Raw genomic sequence first — 18,732 nt, 5'->3', positions numbered from 1 at the left:
GGGCAATCCTACTTCCGTAGTGATACTGCCTTGGAAACCCAAGGAGGGGTCGCTATGAGTCAGGGCTGACTCGACGGCACATAACAACAACAACATGGTTAGGAATAAGGGGCCCTGGTGGCGTAGTGCCTAAGGCATTTGACTGCTAACCAGGTATGTGCTACAACCTGTGTTGCATTGTGCAGTTTCCTGATGTTATTCTCAAATGTTCACTCAAAGATCAGATTGATAAAGATAAAACCCAAACCAAACTCCCTGCTGTGGAGTGGAATCCGACTCATAGCAACCCCTCCTTGGGTTTCCGAGGCAGTATTGCTATGGAAGTAGATTGCCCAACCTTCCTTCCAAGGAGTAGCTGGTGGGTTTGAACCACCATCCTTCTGGTTAGCAGTCAAATGCCTTCGGCACTACGCTTCCAGAGCTCCAACTGATAAAGAGATAATAAAAGCCAGTAATGATGAAAACTAAAAAAACAGTTCTACTTAACATCACAACTTAATGAAACCTGTCGTAAGTCGGGCTGACGGTAACCTGACCGTTTAAAACCAGACTATGCAGCAGCTCTGCCCCGTCAGCCTGTGTCTCGGCCCCGTGTCAGAGTGCAGCCAGGCCCCACAAGGCCTCCGACGGCTGGCTTTTCAGAAGCCAGGCTCCAGGCCTTCCTTCCAAGGTGCCTGGTGGCCTCCCCACCAGCCTTTCGGTGAGCACTGCCAGGGACTACAGAAAGTGCGTCGGGAGTAGGAAGGGTTCGGATCGGAAGAGCTAAGCATAGGAAACCTGAGTGCCCCTCGTGCCGTCGGCGCACGTCCGACTGCTCCGTCCCCCGTCAGGGAGCCTGTAAGCCAGTTCTTTGCAGGACGGCCCTGAAGAGCACCCAGTTCCCCAATGAGGACTTCACAACCCGGCCTCCTCGTTCCCAGGGCTCTGTGTGTTTGTGAGCCACGTACCTGGGCAATTCACATAATAAGGGATGGTGGCCCCTTGGCCGGTGCTGAGCCTCTGGGCCCAGCCTGGAATGTCCCCAATGGTGGCACAGCTTTGCCAGTGGCCAGCGAGCAGGCTCACACAGGACCATCAGCCGCGTGCTTCTAAACACGTGCACCCTAACTCTGCACTCACGGACCTGGGCGGGGAGCAGAGGAGTCCGCTCTCCTGACGGCTCCCAGGCCCGTGAAGAGGGCGTGTCCTCACACCTGCCAGCAACATCGCTCCCTCAGCTACACTCACTCAGTGCCGTAAGGCCAGCCACCTCTTCTCTGTTTCTTTCTTTTTTAAAATAATAAAATTATTTTTAATTTCATTGTGGTTTTTTGGTTCCCATTCAGCAATTTCTACTGAAGATTTTCAGTGACTTTGGTTACATTCCTCACAATGTTACACATTCTTAGAGCTTCTGTTCTGGTGGTTCTGTTTCCGTTCATCTAGTCTCCCTGCCTCCTGACTTTCTCAGCTTCGTTTAGTCATTATCAACTGTTTGGTCTCATAGGTGGTTTTTAAGAGAGCTCAGTACCAAATGGGGGTCTTTATTTTGGGAACCAAGATATTTAGCTGAAGGGCGACGTCATGGGCTGCTGTCTCTGTTTCACACGGGCACCAACACGTAGGCTTTTTCCCTCGGCAGTCCCGCCCCAGCCCTCAGTGCCTAGATTTCGCCAGCGAGAGCTCTGAGAGACGTCTGTAACAGCTAACACATGAAGAAGCAGGGCCTCAGAATCCACACACCCAAAGCCCAAGGAAATGTTAAAGCCAAATACACTGGAATAAACAAAGCAAACCCACACGGGACCCTGAACGGCTCTTGGAGTGAAAGAGTTGGGGGCACGGCTTGATGAAGGACGGGGCCTCTCAGGAGATGGGGGGCACAGCTTGATGAAGGACGCAGCTGCAGCAGACAGGAGACACTGTCAGGCAGCATCCTCTTTGCACCCTTGAGTGTCTACACACAGTCTCCATGAAGAGGCATCCAGGTGACCTTTGCTCTGACCTCCATACCTGTGGGGACTTGGGCTCTGCCAGTGACAGCAGCACAGGTGGCCAGGGGCAGAAGGGAGCCCAGAGAGTGCACAGAGCAGAGGAGCTCCACACTGCGGGGAAGCTGTTCTGCAAACTAGAGACGTATTGTCACGTGGAAACATACATGAGCAGACGTGGCATGGAGGAAAGACTACGACAATCTTAGCAGGACGGTGAGCGAGCTGGAGACGGATAGGGACAAGCCCCAGCCTGCACTCAGCTCTGCGGGCAAGACCGACTATCTTCAAACGTGGGAATGACATCAGCGCGGTGATCAGTGTGAGGACTTCGCAGTCCAGGGGACGGGGCTTCACTGGAGGATAGGAGCCACACAGTGCTCCGTCTGGGTCCCCACCTCCTCACAGCAGCCAATGACCAACATCTCCAGACAGAATCTGACCTTGTGGACACGTTCTCGTGGGAACTGGAACGTGATGCAGGGGCCTTTGTCACCGTTAAAAAGGAGAACAGACTGGTGAGAGGAAACAGTGCTTACAAATTAAAACTTCATAAACTACAGAGTGGAGTGGCTGGACCCAGGACAGAATGCCACCCCACAGCTGGGACCAGGGCATTGGCCGGTTAAGCCAAGGCTTCGCCCCTGAAATTAGTGCAGAAGGAGAGAAGGCTGAGAAGACCGCACAGCAGGGAGCCCACCCAAATCAGAGCGTTCCTTCAGCTGAACAAAGACTCACCTTTCCCTGAGAAACGTGGGCCGTGCGCCCGAGGCCACAACATTGCTCCAGACAGAGGCTACTGACTGGAGTGCGTCCCTTGAAAATGGCAGCTGGTCACCCTGGGAGCAAGCCTGCCCAGCAACTCAGGGCCACAAGGCCAGCTTCCCTGAGAGAGGCGGTAGACCTGAATAATAGGCATACTGTGCTCTTAGCAAGGAGCCCTGGTGGTAGGTTCAAACCCACCCACCGCTCAGCAGTCTACTTCCGTAAACATTTACCTCCTTGGAAACCCAAAGCGGGTCATTGAGCATCAACTCGATGGCAGTGAGTTTGGTTTTTGGTTTTTATCCTCTTAGATGGAAGGAGTGTGTGTGTGTGTGTGTGTTTGTGGTGTGATTTGGGTGAAAGCTTACCGAGCAAATTCCTTTTCCATTCAACAGTTCATACACGTTTTCCTTTGTAACACTGATTACAGCCCCACAATGTAACAGCTCTCTTCCCACTTCCTCCCTGTGGTTCCCTGTTTCCCGTGTCCTCCTTTGCTATGCGTGCCTGCCCTCTGTGGAAGGATTCAATATTATGAAGATACTTGTTCTGCCTGTATCTAGAGACGTTCCATCAAAATCCCAGCAGGAGTTTTTCATAGAACTCAATCGGGTGGACAGAAAAATGCTCAAGTGTTGTCCAGACCAAGGAAGACGGTTTCACCCTGCTGACCATCAAAACATGTATTAAGCTCTGGTGCTTAAAACAGTGTGTTGCTGGCAAACAGACAGGCTAATGGCATAGCATCAAAGGTCCCCAAACAGACTCCAGAGGAGTTATTCAACGGGCAAATGGACTGGCTTCCTAAGAAATGGATTGCAAGTCACTGGCTGTGGTTTAGAAGGGTAGACGAAGCCACTAGGACTTCTGCGTCCTATCACACATGAAAAGGACACCCCGGTTAGTTAAACGACTAAGTGTAAAAGGAGTATTTAGAAAATTCAGAGATAATAGAAGAGACTTTTGTTAAAGATAATCTTGGGACAGGGCTTCATAAGCAAGACACTGAATTTGAGGGGCTACGTCTCCTCTCTCTCACGCGTGAGACTGACTGGCACAGACCACGAACGAGCCCCGTGGGGAGCTGTCTGAAGAATACACCTCCAAGTAGCAGGGTGACCCAGCTGCTCTGAGACTGGTTTAATGGGCCTTCCTCGTGCTGCCAAGAACAACAAATGAAGGGCCTCTAGCATCAGTTCTGCATGGATCCCGCCTCGAAAGCCCAAAGAGGAGTCACTGTGAGTGCAGTTGAGTCGAGGGCAGTGAGCTTGGAGTGTTTCTAGCATTAGTTCCACGGATAGGTGGCCAATGAAGCTGCTCCCTAAGTTGGACCCCACGGAACCGTCCATGAAGAGACTGGCCGTGGGCCCGGGGCAGACACCGCCCCACGCTGGGCTTCTGCTAGGAAGGAGCAGGGAGGCCGGGGGACAGCCCACTTTAGCACCTAGAAATGTTCTTCCCTCAGAAGAAATCTAAAGGCCTTAGTGCCCAGTCCTTCCTTCCACAGACCCTCCTCACAGCCGCACGCCGGTCACCAGAGGAGCGCAGGGCGCTGGTGCCCAAAGAGACCCTCGTGCTGTGTTCCCGACCCTCTGGCTGAGCTAGAGGGTTGCCAGGCGAGCCTTCTAGTGGGCCACAGTGATGCTGGGCGGGGCTTTCTTCATAGATGATTCTGTACATAAAGCGACCTCTGAACCTGTACACAGCTCACCACTGCTTTCCCAGTAACATGAAACAAAACCGCAGTCAACACGAGAATAAGCCTCAGCAGTGGAGTGGATGCGAGCCACAGCGCCCCTGGAGGACAGAGTGGAAACTGCGCCACAGGGTCTCCAAGGCTGTCAGTCTTCACAGAAGCAAAGCCCAAACCACACCCACTGCCTGGAGTCCATTCCGACCCACAGCGCCCCTACAGGACAGAGTGGAACTGCCCACAGGGTCTCCCAGGCTGTCAGTCTTCACCAGAGCCGACTGCCTGATCTTTCTCCCAGAGCTGCTGGCAGGTTCAAACTGCTGACCTTTTGGTTAGCAGCCCAGGGTTTACCCACTGCACTACCAAAGCTCCTTGGTGTCACAGTGAGTAGTCCCCAGACGTACGAGAGAAGGGCAATTGGGACAAAAAATTCAAAAAGCGCATGGCTGATGGCAAGCAATGTCATGAAACAAACCGTGTATGAGCTGCTGAATGGAAAATGAATTTACCCGGTAAACTTTCACCCAAATCACAATTCAGAACACAGAAGTTGGGAACAGATGCTTTGAACACCTATGGTGCTGTGAGGAACCGACTGTTGAACAAGCATGATTCATGGGCTCTCATCAGACATGCAACTTCATTTTTGGCCCCACCGCCCCTGTAAAATGCACTCCATGAAAATGGTTCCCTTTGCGCTGGTACCAACAGGCAATAAAAACCTCATCATCACTGTAAGCTGACAGCATTAAGAAATAATAACAATAAAGCCCAAGGCTGTGGTTGCAGGGCCGCAGCACCGGTCACAGTCGCACACGGTCCCTTGGCCCCCAGCCCCGCCTGAGTCTCTACATCCCCCACCAAGCAGCACCGTGTGCCCCAACCCGCCCCACCAGCCGGCAGCCCCACGCCTTGGGCAGCAGCTCCTGCTGGACATATGGGGGGCCTGCCTCCTGCCTCAGGGGCTTGGCCGCCCACATCACCCTGCCCCCTGGGCCTCCCGAGTCCTCCAGCAGGAATGCACACACGGACAGGCCGGGAACACCCACATCAGCTCATCCAGGGAGGGAGAGCAGGGAACCACGGAAGAGCCTTCGCTCCAGTAAGAGGGGGGCGATAGGATTGAACGTCAGACATGTCAGACACATGTTGTTGGTTGCTGAGGAGTCGATTCAGAGCCTGCGGGGAGGCCTGCTTGTCCCAATGGCACCCACAGCAGACATCAGTGATCAATCCCACACTCTTCATGTTCTCAGAAACCACACAGCCACTCGGAGCTCCTGCTTGGCACAAGGTAGGAAGTTTTCTGTGTTTCTGACAAAGGAGCCAAAAGGCGGGTTCCTCCTTCACCTCTTTAACCCTCCTGGGGAGTGACATCACTGTTATTATCCTCTGTCCCCCCACTCCATGCCCCTCACGAAGCAGCTGGCTTGGAGATGACTTGTACAAAATCTAAAATCCTGCCCCCTGCAAAAACAGCCACACGAGGGTTGCTAAGCTCACTTCCCCTTTATCTGGACCAACGAATGACCCCAACAGAACCGACACCCTGAAACTTAAAGGTCATGGACGCTTGTCATTTTCCAAATGCTGTAGAGGACTGCAGAAGCCTATCCTGAAAGGCGGGTATATACAGGAGCCCACACACGAAAGGAGAACCAACAGGGTGGGGTCCTGGGGCGAAAGCCCACTGCTCCTCACAGCCTTGAATGGGACCCCTCCCCCTCACAGCTGAGGGAGAGGGAGGGGTCCTCAGCTGGGTCATCTACCATCCACATCTGCTGAGTGGTTCCTCCTAGTGGAGAGTAAAACGATCCGAACAGCTCGACCGTCCTGAGCCATTTCCAATGCTGGTGAAGTTGTTGACAATGGCCCCAAGGTCCTGTTCCACCGAGAGATGGTGCCAAGTCCCACCACTGTGAATCTGGACCCTGGGACAGCTTGACTCATGCTTTATGGAAGTGACACTGCGCCAGTTTACAGGCATAGACCTTGAGAAACTAGCCACTCCCACTTCCTGACTCTTGGAGCACTCGCTCTTGGATCCCGGCTGCCATGCTGTGTGGACGCTGCCCTGTGGAGACAAGCTGACAGGGGGCGCCCACTAGCCAGCCTCTGGGTGCACCATCTTGGATGTGAAGACTCCAGTCCCAGCTGAGCCAACCCAGCTGATGCCGTGGGAAAAAAGGACAAGGTGTTCTCACAGAATCCTGCCTGAAAGTCAGAGTCACAAGTCACATGTGACAGGGCTGATTGCTGTAGTCTGAAGTAATGAAATTTTGGAAGTGGTCTGTTCCTCGGTAATTATCAACCACGCAACTTCATTCTCATTCATACATCAATGACGGGAGGCGTGGGTACGTAATTTTATCATGAAAATACGATGCACACGTGTAAATTATCTACAGAAATATGCAAATGACATTCCGTCCAGTCTTCACAGGAATGTTGGACGGATGCCTGTTAGACAGTGGGGTAAGTGAGGCACGGTCCCAGCCCGCCAGGAGTGAAGCCCCCACTGCAGCTGCAGGTGAGCCCAGACTGGACAGCCCCCCCACTGCGGAGTGCCCTCGGCTTGCCACCAGAGTGGAGAGGCAGGCAAAACCCCGGCACGGTCCAGAAGAGCAGAGCAGGCCCCACGGAGAGGGTCACAGGCGTGCCAGCAGCAGAGACGTACGTGGGGCCAGGCGGCGCTGTTCAGGAGACCCCAGGGCATGGCGTTTTGTCCGTTGTCTGTGCCACTCTGCCCTGCACCCTGGATGGCATGTCACTGAACTCCTGAGCCGTGGGCACTTCCAAGCCTCTCCTCAGTTGCTTGAACAAGTCCCATAATTTACTGCATCCTTTGAACGAGGAAATAATCGCAGAGTGTTTGGATGGCTTGTCCCCTGGTGTGTGGCTTCAGGTCTCAGACCCCCTCCCACCACTGCACACCCTCCCCAGTCACTTTGCCAAGTCTCTGTCATCATCCTAGGGTTTGCCTGGAGGCCACCGGGCAACCCTTCCAGCACACTGACAGTTTGAGATAGCAGACCCCACACCCCAGCCCCGGCTAACAGGTCAAGGGGTCTTCTTCTGAATGGTCCCCTTTCTTCCCGCACCCATAAATCACAGATGTGAAAATGGGGCTGCCACGCACCGTGGCCGGGCCTCTGTGCTCGGGTGGCTCGGAAGGTGGAAAGCTCAGCCCGAGGGGATGAGCTGCGAGCTAATCGAGCAGCCCTGCCCGCCCTGGAGAGTGGGGGACTCCCAGAACCCTCAGAGGCGTCCAGCCTCGGACACTGCCAGTAGGATTCCATCTTCCAGTTACGGAAGGTGTGCTCTGAGGGGCTCACAGCAGAGCCCTGTGCCGCCCAGAGCCTCTCCTGCCCTCTGAGGATGCCAGCCCCTCATCTCTGATTTCAGGGGTGACTAGACGCGTCAGTGAGGCACTCTGAGGATGCAGTGGCTAAGGCAGTTGGTTGCTAACCAGATGATCAGCAGTTCAAACCCACCAGCTGCTCTGTGGGAGGGTGATGAGGTGATCTACTTCTGTAAAGATTTATAGCCTTGGAAACCCAACGGGCGTCACTATGAGTGGGAATCAACTCGGTGGCAGTGGGTTTGTTTTTTGGGGTCGGGTAGATGTGTCAGTAACTTGACAGAACACTGGAGAGATTGTTAACGGCCAGCTCTGTTGGCCCCTAGCTGTGTAGCTTTGGGCAAAGTACTTATCCTCTCGTGTCTTGGTTCCTTCACCTGTAAACATTTGTAGGTTAGTAACCCACTTAGGCCTCACAACAGAGTGACAAGAGGAGTGTTCTGACTGTCATCTGACTTTACAGGTGAGGAAAGGGAGGCAGGGAGGAGCATGTCTGCCCAAGCTGGGTAAGTGAGGGAGAGGGGCAGGCCTTCTAGCTCTGGTGCACTTGACCCTGGGTCCTTTATCCCTGGAGTCCCTGTGCAGGGAGGTGTCAGGGGTCGTCACAGCTGCCCAGAGAGCAGAGGTGGAAACCAATTTTACTTTCTTCCCTGTGTAAAGTTTCATTTCGTTTTATTTAAAATAAGTCCTGTCACATGCATAACTAGGGAGGGCAGAAAGGACTGAGTTCCTTTAGTTTGCTCTGCCGCAAAGCCAACCGGTCCAGGTGGGATTCCAGAGTGTGCTTCCTCCGTGCATAAGTGCTGCCCACCTCTGGGGGCTCGGTGTTCCTTCCTGGGGTTTATTTAAGAGTTCCTGGGTGGTGCCCACGGTGAAGGCATCAGGCTCCTGACGGAGAGGCTAGTGGTTCAGATCCACCCAGAGGCATCGCGGAGGAAAAGCCCCTCACCTGCCTCTGAAGGCCACGGTCACCGGGAACCCTTGGGAGCACCATTACACGGTGACACACGGGCATCAGTGGGAATCAGCCGGCAGCTGGCTTGGTTTTGGTCTCCGCGCACACGTGCGGCAGACGACCAGCAGGTGGCGCCGCCTCACCGTAGCGAAACAGCCCGGGACGTCCCTCGGAAGGTGGGCGATGCCCGGGGCTCCGCGCCCTCTTCCCCGCCTTCCACACCCCACACTCCCCAACCTCGGAGCCCTGCTCTGCCCCCAGGGGTTCGCGATGAAGGCGCCTGTGCAGGTCTGCCGGGACCGCCAGGTGCGGCGCAGGCCACCATGTGCTGTCCTCATCCCCCATGTCCACGGCTGCCCAGCAGGGCCTCCCCTGGGCCTCCCCGCCAGCCCCGTGCCCTTCGCCCCTGCCCAGACACGCCTGCTTTACAGGAGCTGGGCGGCCAGTGCGCTCAGCCCCGGCTTGCTGCAGGGACCGGTCTGGGGGGGGGGGCACTGTCCGAGACAGGGGAGTGCGTCCTTTTCCCGTTGAGGCACCAGCGCACTTCCCAGCGCCCAGGCCTTGGCGGGATGTCCCTGTTCTCAGAAGAGGCCGCTGCCAGCTCTCTGCGTGCCCTGTTTGTGTGGGCCCCAAACCTTTCTCAGGATGAGGTCACAGAGAGGCGGCCTACCCTGAAGGCGCTGTCGCGGCACCCCCTTTCCTGAGTCCCCAGGTGGGGCAGTGCCCAGTGGCTCGAGTCTGGAGGCCACTGCGCACTCACGGTGCCGGGGAGGGCCTGTATTGGGGACACGCGACTCCACCTTGCCTAGCGCTGGGTGGCGCCTCACTGCCGGCCTGGCAGGGAGCTGCAATACCCCGTCGGTAGGGGCCCACTGCCATGCGCCTCTGCCCGAGGGGCCCGCCTTCCATTCGGCGCGTGGGGGCCACAGGGCACTGTGAGGATGGGGTGTCCGCGTGCTCGGCGCGCCCAGGTCGCGCCGCCGGCTGGCACGGAGCAGGTGCTCAGCGTTGGCGGAAGGCGCGGGCCCGGGAAGGCCCTTCCTCGCCGCTAGGCCGTGCTGCATACAGCATTTTAGAGTCGGAAGATCTGGGATTCCTCTTCTCCCGCCCAACCCCGAGGCACAGAAATCAATGTCGCTCTGTCTCGTTTTGTGCAAGGCCCACGATACGCCGTGGTCCTACGAGGGGCCTGGCTCCCGGAGCGCCTGCCTGTCCTGGCCCAGAGGTGGGCCGCCCCGACCGCACGTTCTCTCATTCAGCCGCTTACACCGAGGTGGGGACCTGACTCGGCCAGGAAGCGGCCAGCAGGGAGCAGCAGAGGCCCTCGGAGCTGCCAGGCCTGGCGGGGCGCCCCGGAGAGGGAAGTGGGTCCTAACCTTTAGCAAGGAGCACGGCCACCTAGAGCCTCGTCTGGGCTGTGCTGCCTATCGCCACCCTGATCAACGAGTGTGCGCAACGCCCGTGTGGTTCTGACCTGCTGGTCCTCGCTCCTGCACCTGGCGCGTGGAACGACCTCCCTTGGCCTGGGACCCTGGCGGCTGGGCTCTCCGCAGGCTTGAAGGAGCTGGGGGAGTTAGGAGACTCTCGGGGGGCTGTGTGTCGGAACCCAGCCTCGGCACCGAGGTCAGGGGCTGGTCTTCTCCCAGGAATGGCGGGAGGGGCGGACGCGTTTGACCCTACGCAGATGGAGCTCATTTGAAGCTGGGCGAGGGGAACTTTAAAACGACGGATTCTTGCCCCTCTTACGGTGCCAACTCACACACATGTACCTCCGCACAGGACGCGAGAGGCGGAGGACGAGGGATTGTGCGCTCTGGTGCCAGGCCTATTGGGTCGGGTGGAGCCAGGCCGGCCTTGTGCTCCCTGTAAGAATGCCCTGTGCCTTCCAATGTCACCTCCTTAACCACCTACCTCTCCCTTCCCCGTCCAAGTCCGCGAGGGCAGTATTATCAAAGAAAAAGAAACCAAGGGGTGAGGTGACTTGAACTGCTCAGGTCAGTGGGCGGCGATGGGGACCCCCGGGTCCGTCCTTCCAGTCCCTGGCTCCCCCAGGGCTAAGCTGCCTGCCCAGGGGCCTCGTGCACCCCGCCCCTGCCCTTCGGCCCCAACGAAAAAGAAAACAGTGGGGTGGAAGGCGCCTTGGTGGGGCAGGCGCCTTGGCATCAGAAACTCACACCCCGGGCGCCTTCCTGCCGCCGGCGCTCCGAGCCAGACCGCCCCTCTGGAGTCTTCGCGCACCTCTGCCCGGGTCGCCGTGTTCGTGGCCTAGGCTGGGGCTCCGAGGACGTCGGCGTCGGCCCACGGGGCCTGTGGTCCGCAGACAGAACGGCTGTACATACAACTGTGCACAACTCATTCCCGGGCGGTTAGGAGTCGGGGGGTTCCCTAGATTCAGCGCATCGCGGCAGCATGCTCAGATGTGCGAGAGCTCGATCACACATTGGCGCACACAGGGTCCGACACTTCGCAACAGACTGGGGAACGCTTTAACATTGAAAGGTCGAGTTTGCGAGTCGCACAGGCCAGGCACGCTTTTGCGGCGGTGCGCTGCGGCAGGCGCTTCACCGGCGGCCTGGGTGCAAGTCCAGGCCGAAGGCGCCCCGGGGAACCCAGTACCCAAGTGCGCGCAAGCTCCGCAGTAGCCGCGGGCGATCTCGGGCGCGGTCGCCAAGGCCATTTCGCCTGCGGGTTCTGGCCCTTCAGGACTTGCCTGGCGCCGGGCTCTCCCGCGCCGTTATGCGCCAGGTTAGGCCCTGAGACAGAGGCCAGGCCCTGTGGGACCCCAGGCCGGTTTTCCTGCACAGGCCCCTCCAGCTGCCTCGCACCCAGCCAGGCGGGGAGGGAGATGCCGCTTGAAGGCGCAGCCCGGGAAAAGAACAGGACACAGGACTCAGGCCCAGCGGCGCCAAACTCCACGCACAATCAGGGTGCACGGAGGCCTCTGGCGGGCCGAGGGCCCAAGCGAGTGGGCGCGGGGGCTGAGGACTCACTGCCGGGAGAGCCGGGGAGCGCGGCCTGGCCGGAGTTGGGTTTTTCCTAATCAGCCATCAGCCCGCTTCCTGGCGGCTCCGTCCTAATTGGGGAGCCTCCAACGGAGGGAAGGAGGGGCCCGCTCTCGGCTAGCTCTCTCGGTGCGAGCTCAGGGTTCCGCGCTGGCAGCGCCTTGGGGCTTTTCTTCTGACTGGTCCTCCTTGGCTGAAAGGTGGGGTACGAAGGCGGCCTCCGGTCGGGGAAGGTGGCTTCGCGGCCGCCTGCGATGCCCCTCCCGGAGCGCAGATGTGGCGCGGGCGGGAGGCAGCGCGCTGGGCCCGGGAGACCAGCCCGAGACCCCAGGGACTCAGTCGCGACCATTTCCCGTCCCCATTATGTCGACTTTATCGACAGCTGCTCGTTGGGGGCATTAACTGCCCAGACGAGTTTATTGATAATTTTGATGTAACAGAGCTCCGGAGAAATTACCCAAAACGTCCAGTTTGAGAAGAGCCAGGTTCGGGGGGCGCGCGACCCCGCGTCGCAGAGAGACTGCGGTGGGTCTCCAGCGGCTGCGCTTACAATGCGACTTTGTTTGTTTTTCTCTGAGAGCTGGGAGTTGAAATAGAAAAAAGGTGTTCAGGAGAAGACACAAACTTTAAAATAATTTCTATTCAGAGGGGGAAAGATACGACTGATGGGGGTGAAACTGGATGGGAAACGGGCCTATCACCTTGCCCCTCACCAAAGGCCCTTTTTTGGGTCAAATTTTATTAGCTTCTCAGTTGGGGAAAATCAGTAAGGGGCACCAAACCAACTGAAAGCCGTTTCGTGATTTGTAAGAGGCAGAGGGACGGCAGGGCTGGAAAGTCAGAAGAGAACCTGCATTGGTCTGTTGGTCTTGGGGTGGCAAACGAAAAACAGCGAGGTCACGCTGTCTTCCCTGGGGGAAGGACGGTATAGGTTTTCTTTAAAAGGCTGGCTATTTCTTTAAAAGGAGAAATGACATCTTGAGGGGACAGAGGGCTCTTCTTGAAAAAAACAGAAGCCAAGAAAAATAGTTACTCTGGTCCAGATAGTGCTTCAGTGTGAAATGAAGGCTGAAAAGAGGAAGAGTAGCCAAATAAATAAATAAATAAATAAATAAAAATAAAAGGAAAAGTATTCAGAATCACCCAGATCTTAAAAAAAAAAAAAAAGTCATGCTTTCCACAGCCTGTTTCTGCCCTCACTTGGGGTTTGGGTCTGGACAACGGACGTTGTGTGGCCCGTCCCCATTAAATACGCGCATGGTTTTATTTCCAGTTGATACCATTTGAAAGAGCATGTACAAATGTTATACATTTTTATTTTTGTTCTTTTTTTTTTTAAGGAAAAAATACACAAAAGGCGAATCCTCGTGGAATGACGGTTTTGTACAGTGCAGCAGGGACTGAGGACATGTCACAAACGCTGCCCCCCAGCAGCCGGAGGAGTCAAAACGGAGGCGGGTCCTTCATCCGAGAGATTTATATAAAACATACGGAAATTTGTTTTTACAGAGATCAGACTTTTTCAAAATTACAATGGATATCTAAAAAAAAATAATCCTACACGGCAAATATTGCCAACAAAGTTACACCATTAATACTGATAAACGGAGGGGCCTATGCGGTGTTTCGATTATTAGGGAGAGAAAGAATAAATAACGGGGTGAACCTTGCTATGTTTACAAAGTGCCTTAACCTGTCTGCGGCCCGCAATCCCAAACCCGCCCGGCCATGGCCTCCCAGCCCCTTCACCCCACAGCGCTCGTCTCCTTCTCGGACCAGAAAGTTTACAGTAGAGACAGAGAGCAAAAAGTCAGAACAAAATTCAAAGCGAAGCAAGACTGGCCAGAGAGCGGGAAGGAGGGAGGGCGGAGAGGGATGGCGAAGCCAGGGCGCTCCGTGGATCCTTCTACGGCCTTGTGTTCAGACGAAGGGACAGTGGCTTCAGAAATTCGAGTTGTCCATAAAACGATCCACCTGGGGCTGGACGGAGACTTCAGAGTAGGGGGGGACACAACCATCACCCCTCTGCGCCCAAGGTGGCGCTAAGGAGAGGCAGGCTTGCGTGCCCGAAACATTCTTTCCACAAAAATTAAAAATAAAAAGATAAATACTCAACCAAAAATAAAGGTATTTGGTCACGACAGGTCTTGTGAAGGGACCATTCTCTTCTAAAGCCCCTCCTGCAGTGTGGCTGCCGGCGGGGAGGGGGGCCGCAGCAGAATTCTTCTTGGATGGTGAGGGGTCTTCCCCAACGCAGCACCTTCTCAGCTGGTCTCCAGAGAATCGAAAATAGGTGTTTACTGACCCACAGCTGCCGTCAGACCAGCTCCCCCCTCCTGCCAGTTTCTTCCCTAATTCTTGAGCGGGTGGGAAGGAGGTGGTCGAGCCGCGTGGGCTCTGGGCGAGGTTGCCTTTCCCAATAGTCCGGTTGGGGCAGGGAGCAGACCCTTTTCTTCTGCCGACGGTTATCCCTCCAGAGCAAAGCTGTCAACGGGCGGCTCCACGTCCTTGCCCGGCAGGCCTCACATCACGCAGGGCTTGATGTCTTGGTAGGTGACCTGCTGGTGGTAGTAGGAGCCGCCACCGGCTGAGTGCATGGACGAGGACGCCATGGCATTGAAAGAGAAGACGAACTCCTTTCTGTCACACATGCTGGGTGACTGTGAGTGATATCGCGGGATGCCTGTGGGGCAAGGCGACAGGGGTGGGACACGGGAGTTAGCATGGGGGCCAGCGATCACCAGTGGCCTCCGTGGCCTGCCCAGTGGCGCCTAGGTTCACGGAGGTACTCTGTGTCCCTGCTGTGCGCTTGGGAGGAAGACCCCAACTGGACCTCGTCACCAGTTACGAAACTGAGGAAGGGATGAAGGTGGCTGGGCTGGATGAACAGATGCCAGGGAGGGCCCTGGTGGCGTCACTCTGCACCTTCTGCCTCCAGGCCACCTTTGGCCAGAGCCAGCTTGGGGAAGCCACTTCAGTGCCCTAGGGGCTGGGGAGGCCAGTTCAGGAGCCGGGAACGGTCAGCCAACGGCAGGGGCGAAGGAAGGGAAACTCCTCCAGGGAAGGCTCCGGGGAGAGTGGGGCCTCACAGAGATGTAGGCCCCACAGAGAGCAGGCCAGGCCAGCCAGGAGCCTGAGACCCGGAGGAGAGGCCGCCTCCCTGCGGCTGCTGACAGCTGACCCTACAGGCCTCTGCTTAGCCCCTCCAAGCTGTCCCAACACTGAGCCCAGAAAGTTGCTAGTGGGAATTCCAGTGGGTTCCGGGAGGGAGGCTTTTCTGTATCCTACTTCTTAGAGGATTGAGAGTGAGGGGCTGATGCGGCCTACGGACCTGAGAAACAAAGGCTTGGGGCCTGCATCTCTGGTCGTGCCGCTGCTTCTGCCATCACAAGATCCCCCCACACTCGCCACCCCACTCTACTGTCCCAAGCCAGACCCGGCTCCCTGAAGGGCCAGCCAGGTGGCCTTAGGCCTAACTTTCTGGCTTAGCCTGGGCCTTGGCACAGCCCAGGAACAGAGGCGTCCGTCCTAGCAGCCTGGCAGCTGCCAGGGGAGGGGCGACCATCGGGGGACAGTGAACCAGCCAGCCATGGCTGAGACCCCTGTCCATGCCAGGCCCTTCCCAAGGTGCGAGGGCACCTAGGGGGCCCAAACATGCTTAGCAGTGCGGTTTGGGCCTTCTCGGTGAGCACAGGCCTGCCTGATCAGGCTTGGGACAGCCGGGAGCTCGGCCGAAAAAGGCAAACTGGGAAGTCCTTGTCCCAGTCAGGCTGCAGGCTGCACACAGCCCCAAAGGAAGAGAGTGACCTGGCCTGTCCCCGCAGGACGATGTTGGGTCCTAGAAGGGCGGGACGTGCATCCCGCAAGAGGCCCGCCTCAGGCCCCGGCAGCAAAGCTTTGCCGGTGTGCCGTCACCCACTCACAGAAGTCTGGGGTCGCGCAACTGCCCTGCACTCACCTTGCAGCTCAGCCGGGCCACTGTGGCTATTCTGATGCAGGTATGGTGGCTCCAGGGAGTGCGTGGAGACGCTGCCGGACAGGGGGTTGGCCGCGGGGTTGCAGGGGGACAGGGGCTGCTGCTTGATGTAGGAGGCGCCGCTGTTGAGGGTGGCCGAGGCTGAGGGCGGCCAGGCGGCCGCGGAGCCCGAGTAGACGGCGTGGGGCTCCATGACCCCACCGGCAGCCGAGGGCAGCAGCGGGGAGGCAGGCACCGAGCTGTCGTGGTGTGGGTACTCCCCGGCCCCCGCGCCGCTGCAGCTGCCCATGTACGAGTGGCCGCTGTTGGTGGGCAGGTGGGGCACCGAGTGGCTGGGCAAGGCCATGCCGTCCACGTTGGCTGGGAGGTGGCCGTTCATCATGCCCAGGCCGCCCTCCAGCGCCAGGCTGTTGGGTGGGCACGCGAGGCCACCGGCCGAGCCTTGGAAGCCGTAGGTGTCCGGGAGGTGGTTGAAACCCAGCCCGTTCATCATGCTGTACATGGGCTTGAGCGCCTGGCATTTCCTTCGGAAGCCGCGCGGCCGCCGGCGGAACGATCCTTCCTCGAACATGAATTCACTGGCCGGGTCGATGGTCCAGTAGTGGCCCTTGCCGGGCCGCCCGAGGCCCTTGGGCAACTTGATGAAGCACTCGTTGAGCGAGAGGTTGTGGCGCACCGAGTTCTTCCAGCCCTGGTAGGAGCCGCGGAAGAAGGGGAAGCGACTCTGCAGGAACTGGTAGATCTCACTGAGCGTCAGGCGCTTGGTGGGCGAGCTCTGGATGGCCATGACTATGAGCGCGATGTACGAGTAGGGCGGCTTCTCCGGGCGCCGGATGCCCGCGTTCGTCTTCTTGCCCTTGGAGGGGCCGGACGACGCGGGGTCCATGGCCGCGCCGCCTCCCCCGCCGCCGCCGCCCGGTGGCTGCTGCTTCTCGGGCGCCGAAGACATCGGGTGCCTGCTGCCGCCGCCGCCGCTGCCGCCGCTGCTCTGCGCCGCGGGCGAGCCGGGAGGAGGAGGAGGAGGAGGAAGAGGAGGAGGGGGAGGGGGCTGCGCGCGAGGGGCCGGCTGCGCCTCTGCCGTCATCGGCGGCCACTTCTCCCGAGCGGGCCTCGGGGCGCCCTCCCCCGCCCGCCCTCCCCGAGCCGCGGCCGGGCGGCCGGCGGTTGGCGCAGAGCCCCCTTCTCCAACTCCGCCTCCCACCCTGTCCCCTCCCTCTTTTTCTCGCGCCCTCCCACCGGGGGGGAGCCGGGCGCAGCCAGAGCCGAGCTGCGCTGCGGCCGGGGCCGGGCCCCCGAGGCCGCCCCCCGCCCTGGCCTTTGGGGAGGCCGTGCCTCCAGGCCCCCGGGCCGTGCGCCCCGCCCGCTGCAGCGCTGGGTCCCGGCTGCACGCCTCGGCCGGGGCCGCCAGGACTGCAGCTCCGCTCGGCGGCGTCTCGCGGGCGGCGTCAGACCCTCCGGGAGGTCCCTCCCTCGCTCCCCGCCCCCCCGCTCCGCCCCCACCAACCTGGCGAGCAAGTGCTGGGCGGCCGCGGCCCGCGGTTCAACCCCGGTGAACGCAGCTCCCTGCCTTCCCGGCCCGGGCGGCCGGGCGGGAGACGCGCCACGGGCCGAGGGCCTTCCCGGCTGCGCTCAGCCCGTCGGCCGCTCGCTGCGGCGGAAGCCTACGGGTCGTGCCCGTCGCGGGCAGAGCAGGCTCGGCTCCCGGTTCCCGCGTCCAGCGGGCCGGCGTCAGTTCCCTCGAGGGCCCGCCTCCCATTCTCCCCGCCCCGGGAGCAACTGCGCCCTGCCCGGGACTTTGCCGACTCGCCCAGCAGCGCTGGAGCGAGCAAGCGGGCGGGCGGGCGGGCAGCCTCCAGGCCGAGCGCGGGCGGAAAACGAAAGCGCAGGGCGGCTCGCTGCTTTGTCCCTGGCGCCACGGGCCCGGACGAGCCCAAATGAGAACTGCTGACCCGGCGGGGGCCCAGCCGCACGGGCTTGGGAACCAACGGCCCCGCTCGCGCGCGCATACACTGCTTTCACACAGCACACGTGTACGCACCGACATGCGAACCTAGTGAACTCTGCACACTCAGGGGTGCCCACTCACACCCGCGCGTGCATGCTCACCCACCCCCAGAGCGCACCCAGCTGGTGCGCGCCCACGAACGCGCGCACTCACGCACAATCGGCTCACAGGAGCTTAAGTTCACACTCACTCCTCACGCGTGCACATGCCACGCTCTGATCTCAGCCCACTCGTGGCCCAGACGCTTTCGCATCATACACAGTGAAAAGTCGCATTTTGGGCCAGGCGGACCAGGCATCCCCACTTACCAAAAGCAGGTTCCCATTTCCCCCTGAGATGCAAAGGCCCCGGCCGGATGTTTACACGGCTCAACGTAAACACGTTCTGGGGGATTCTTTAATACTAATAGAGTTCCGCGTGGGCGGGGGAAGTTGGCCTAACGCCCCTGTGGGCTCGGCCTGCCGCCGCTGCGGGGCCTCTGACACCGCGCGCAGGCCAGGTTCCGGAAAGCAGGCTGGCGAGGCGCGCAGGCCCGAGCAGCTCTGGAGCGCGTGGCGGCTCGCCCGCAGGGGGCCTGTACGCACGACTTTCCCCGCCAACTTCGCAGCGCGGGGCTTCAGGCTGGGCTGGGGAGGGGTTGGCGCCCAGCGCAGAGCGCAGGACGGCGCGGGAGCCCGGGCGCAACGCGACCCCGCACCGACCCGGGTGAGTGTAGTACGTGCGGGCTGCAGGGCGCGTGCCCGGCCTCGCCCGCCGGCATCAGGGGTCTGGGGGAAGGGGGCTTGTTTTCGCGGGTCAACGCGAGGAGTCAGGCGGACGTGCAGCCGCGCAAGCTGGGCGGAGAGGCGAGTGTCCGGCTCCTCGCACGGCTCGCGGCGCTGTTCAAAGCCCGCCGGTCTTTCGGGTTTGTCCGGCCTCCTTGTCCCCCGCCAGCCCCCCTCCTCGCCCAGACGCCTTGAGCCTCGGCGGGAGACGCCTCGTCCGTCGCCTTCAGGGCGCCTGGCA

At 59.2% G+C, this 18,732-nt stretch overlaps 1 protein-coding gene across 1 annotated transcript; it reads right to left on the bottom strand.

Annotated features, from left to right (window-relative positions):
- Positions 1-14,268: 14,268 nt before the first annotated feature.
- On the bottom strand, positions 14,269-16,671 carry FOXF1 (forkhead box F1). Its single transcript, XM_007939149.2, has 2 exons — positions 15,705-16,671; positions 14,269-14,429 (listed from the first exon to the last, which is right to left on the bottom strand). The coding sequence occupies exons 1-2, from the start codon at positions 16,669-16,671 to the stop codon at positions 14,269-14,271; spliced, it is 1,128 nt and encodes a 375-aa protein (XP_007937340.1).
- Between the last annotated feature and the right edge of the window lie 2,061 nt (positions 16,672-18,732).

The sequence above is a fragment of the Orycteropus afer genome, unplaced genomic scaffold, assembly GCF_000298275.1.
Source record: "Orycteropus afer afer isolate SDZICR_OR568_19922 unplaced genomic scaffold, OryAfe1.0 scaffold00057, whole genome shotgun sequence".
Lineage (NCBI taxonomy): Eukaryota > Metazoa > Chordata > Mammalia > Tubulidentata > Orycteropodidae > Orycteropus > Orycteropus afer.
The sequence above is the reverse complement of the archived record's forward strand: the minus strand, read 5'-3'. Positions and strand labels throughout refer to the sequence as shown.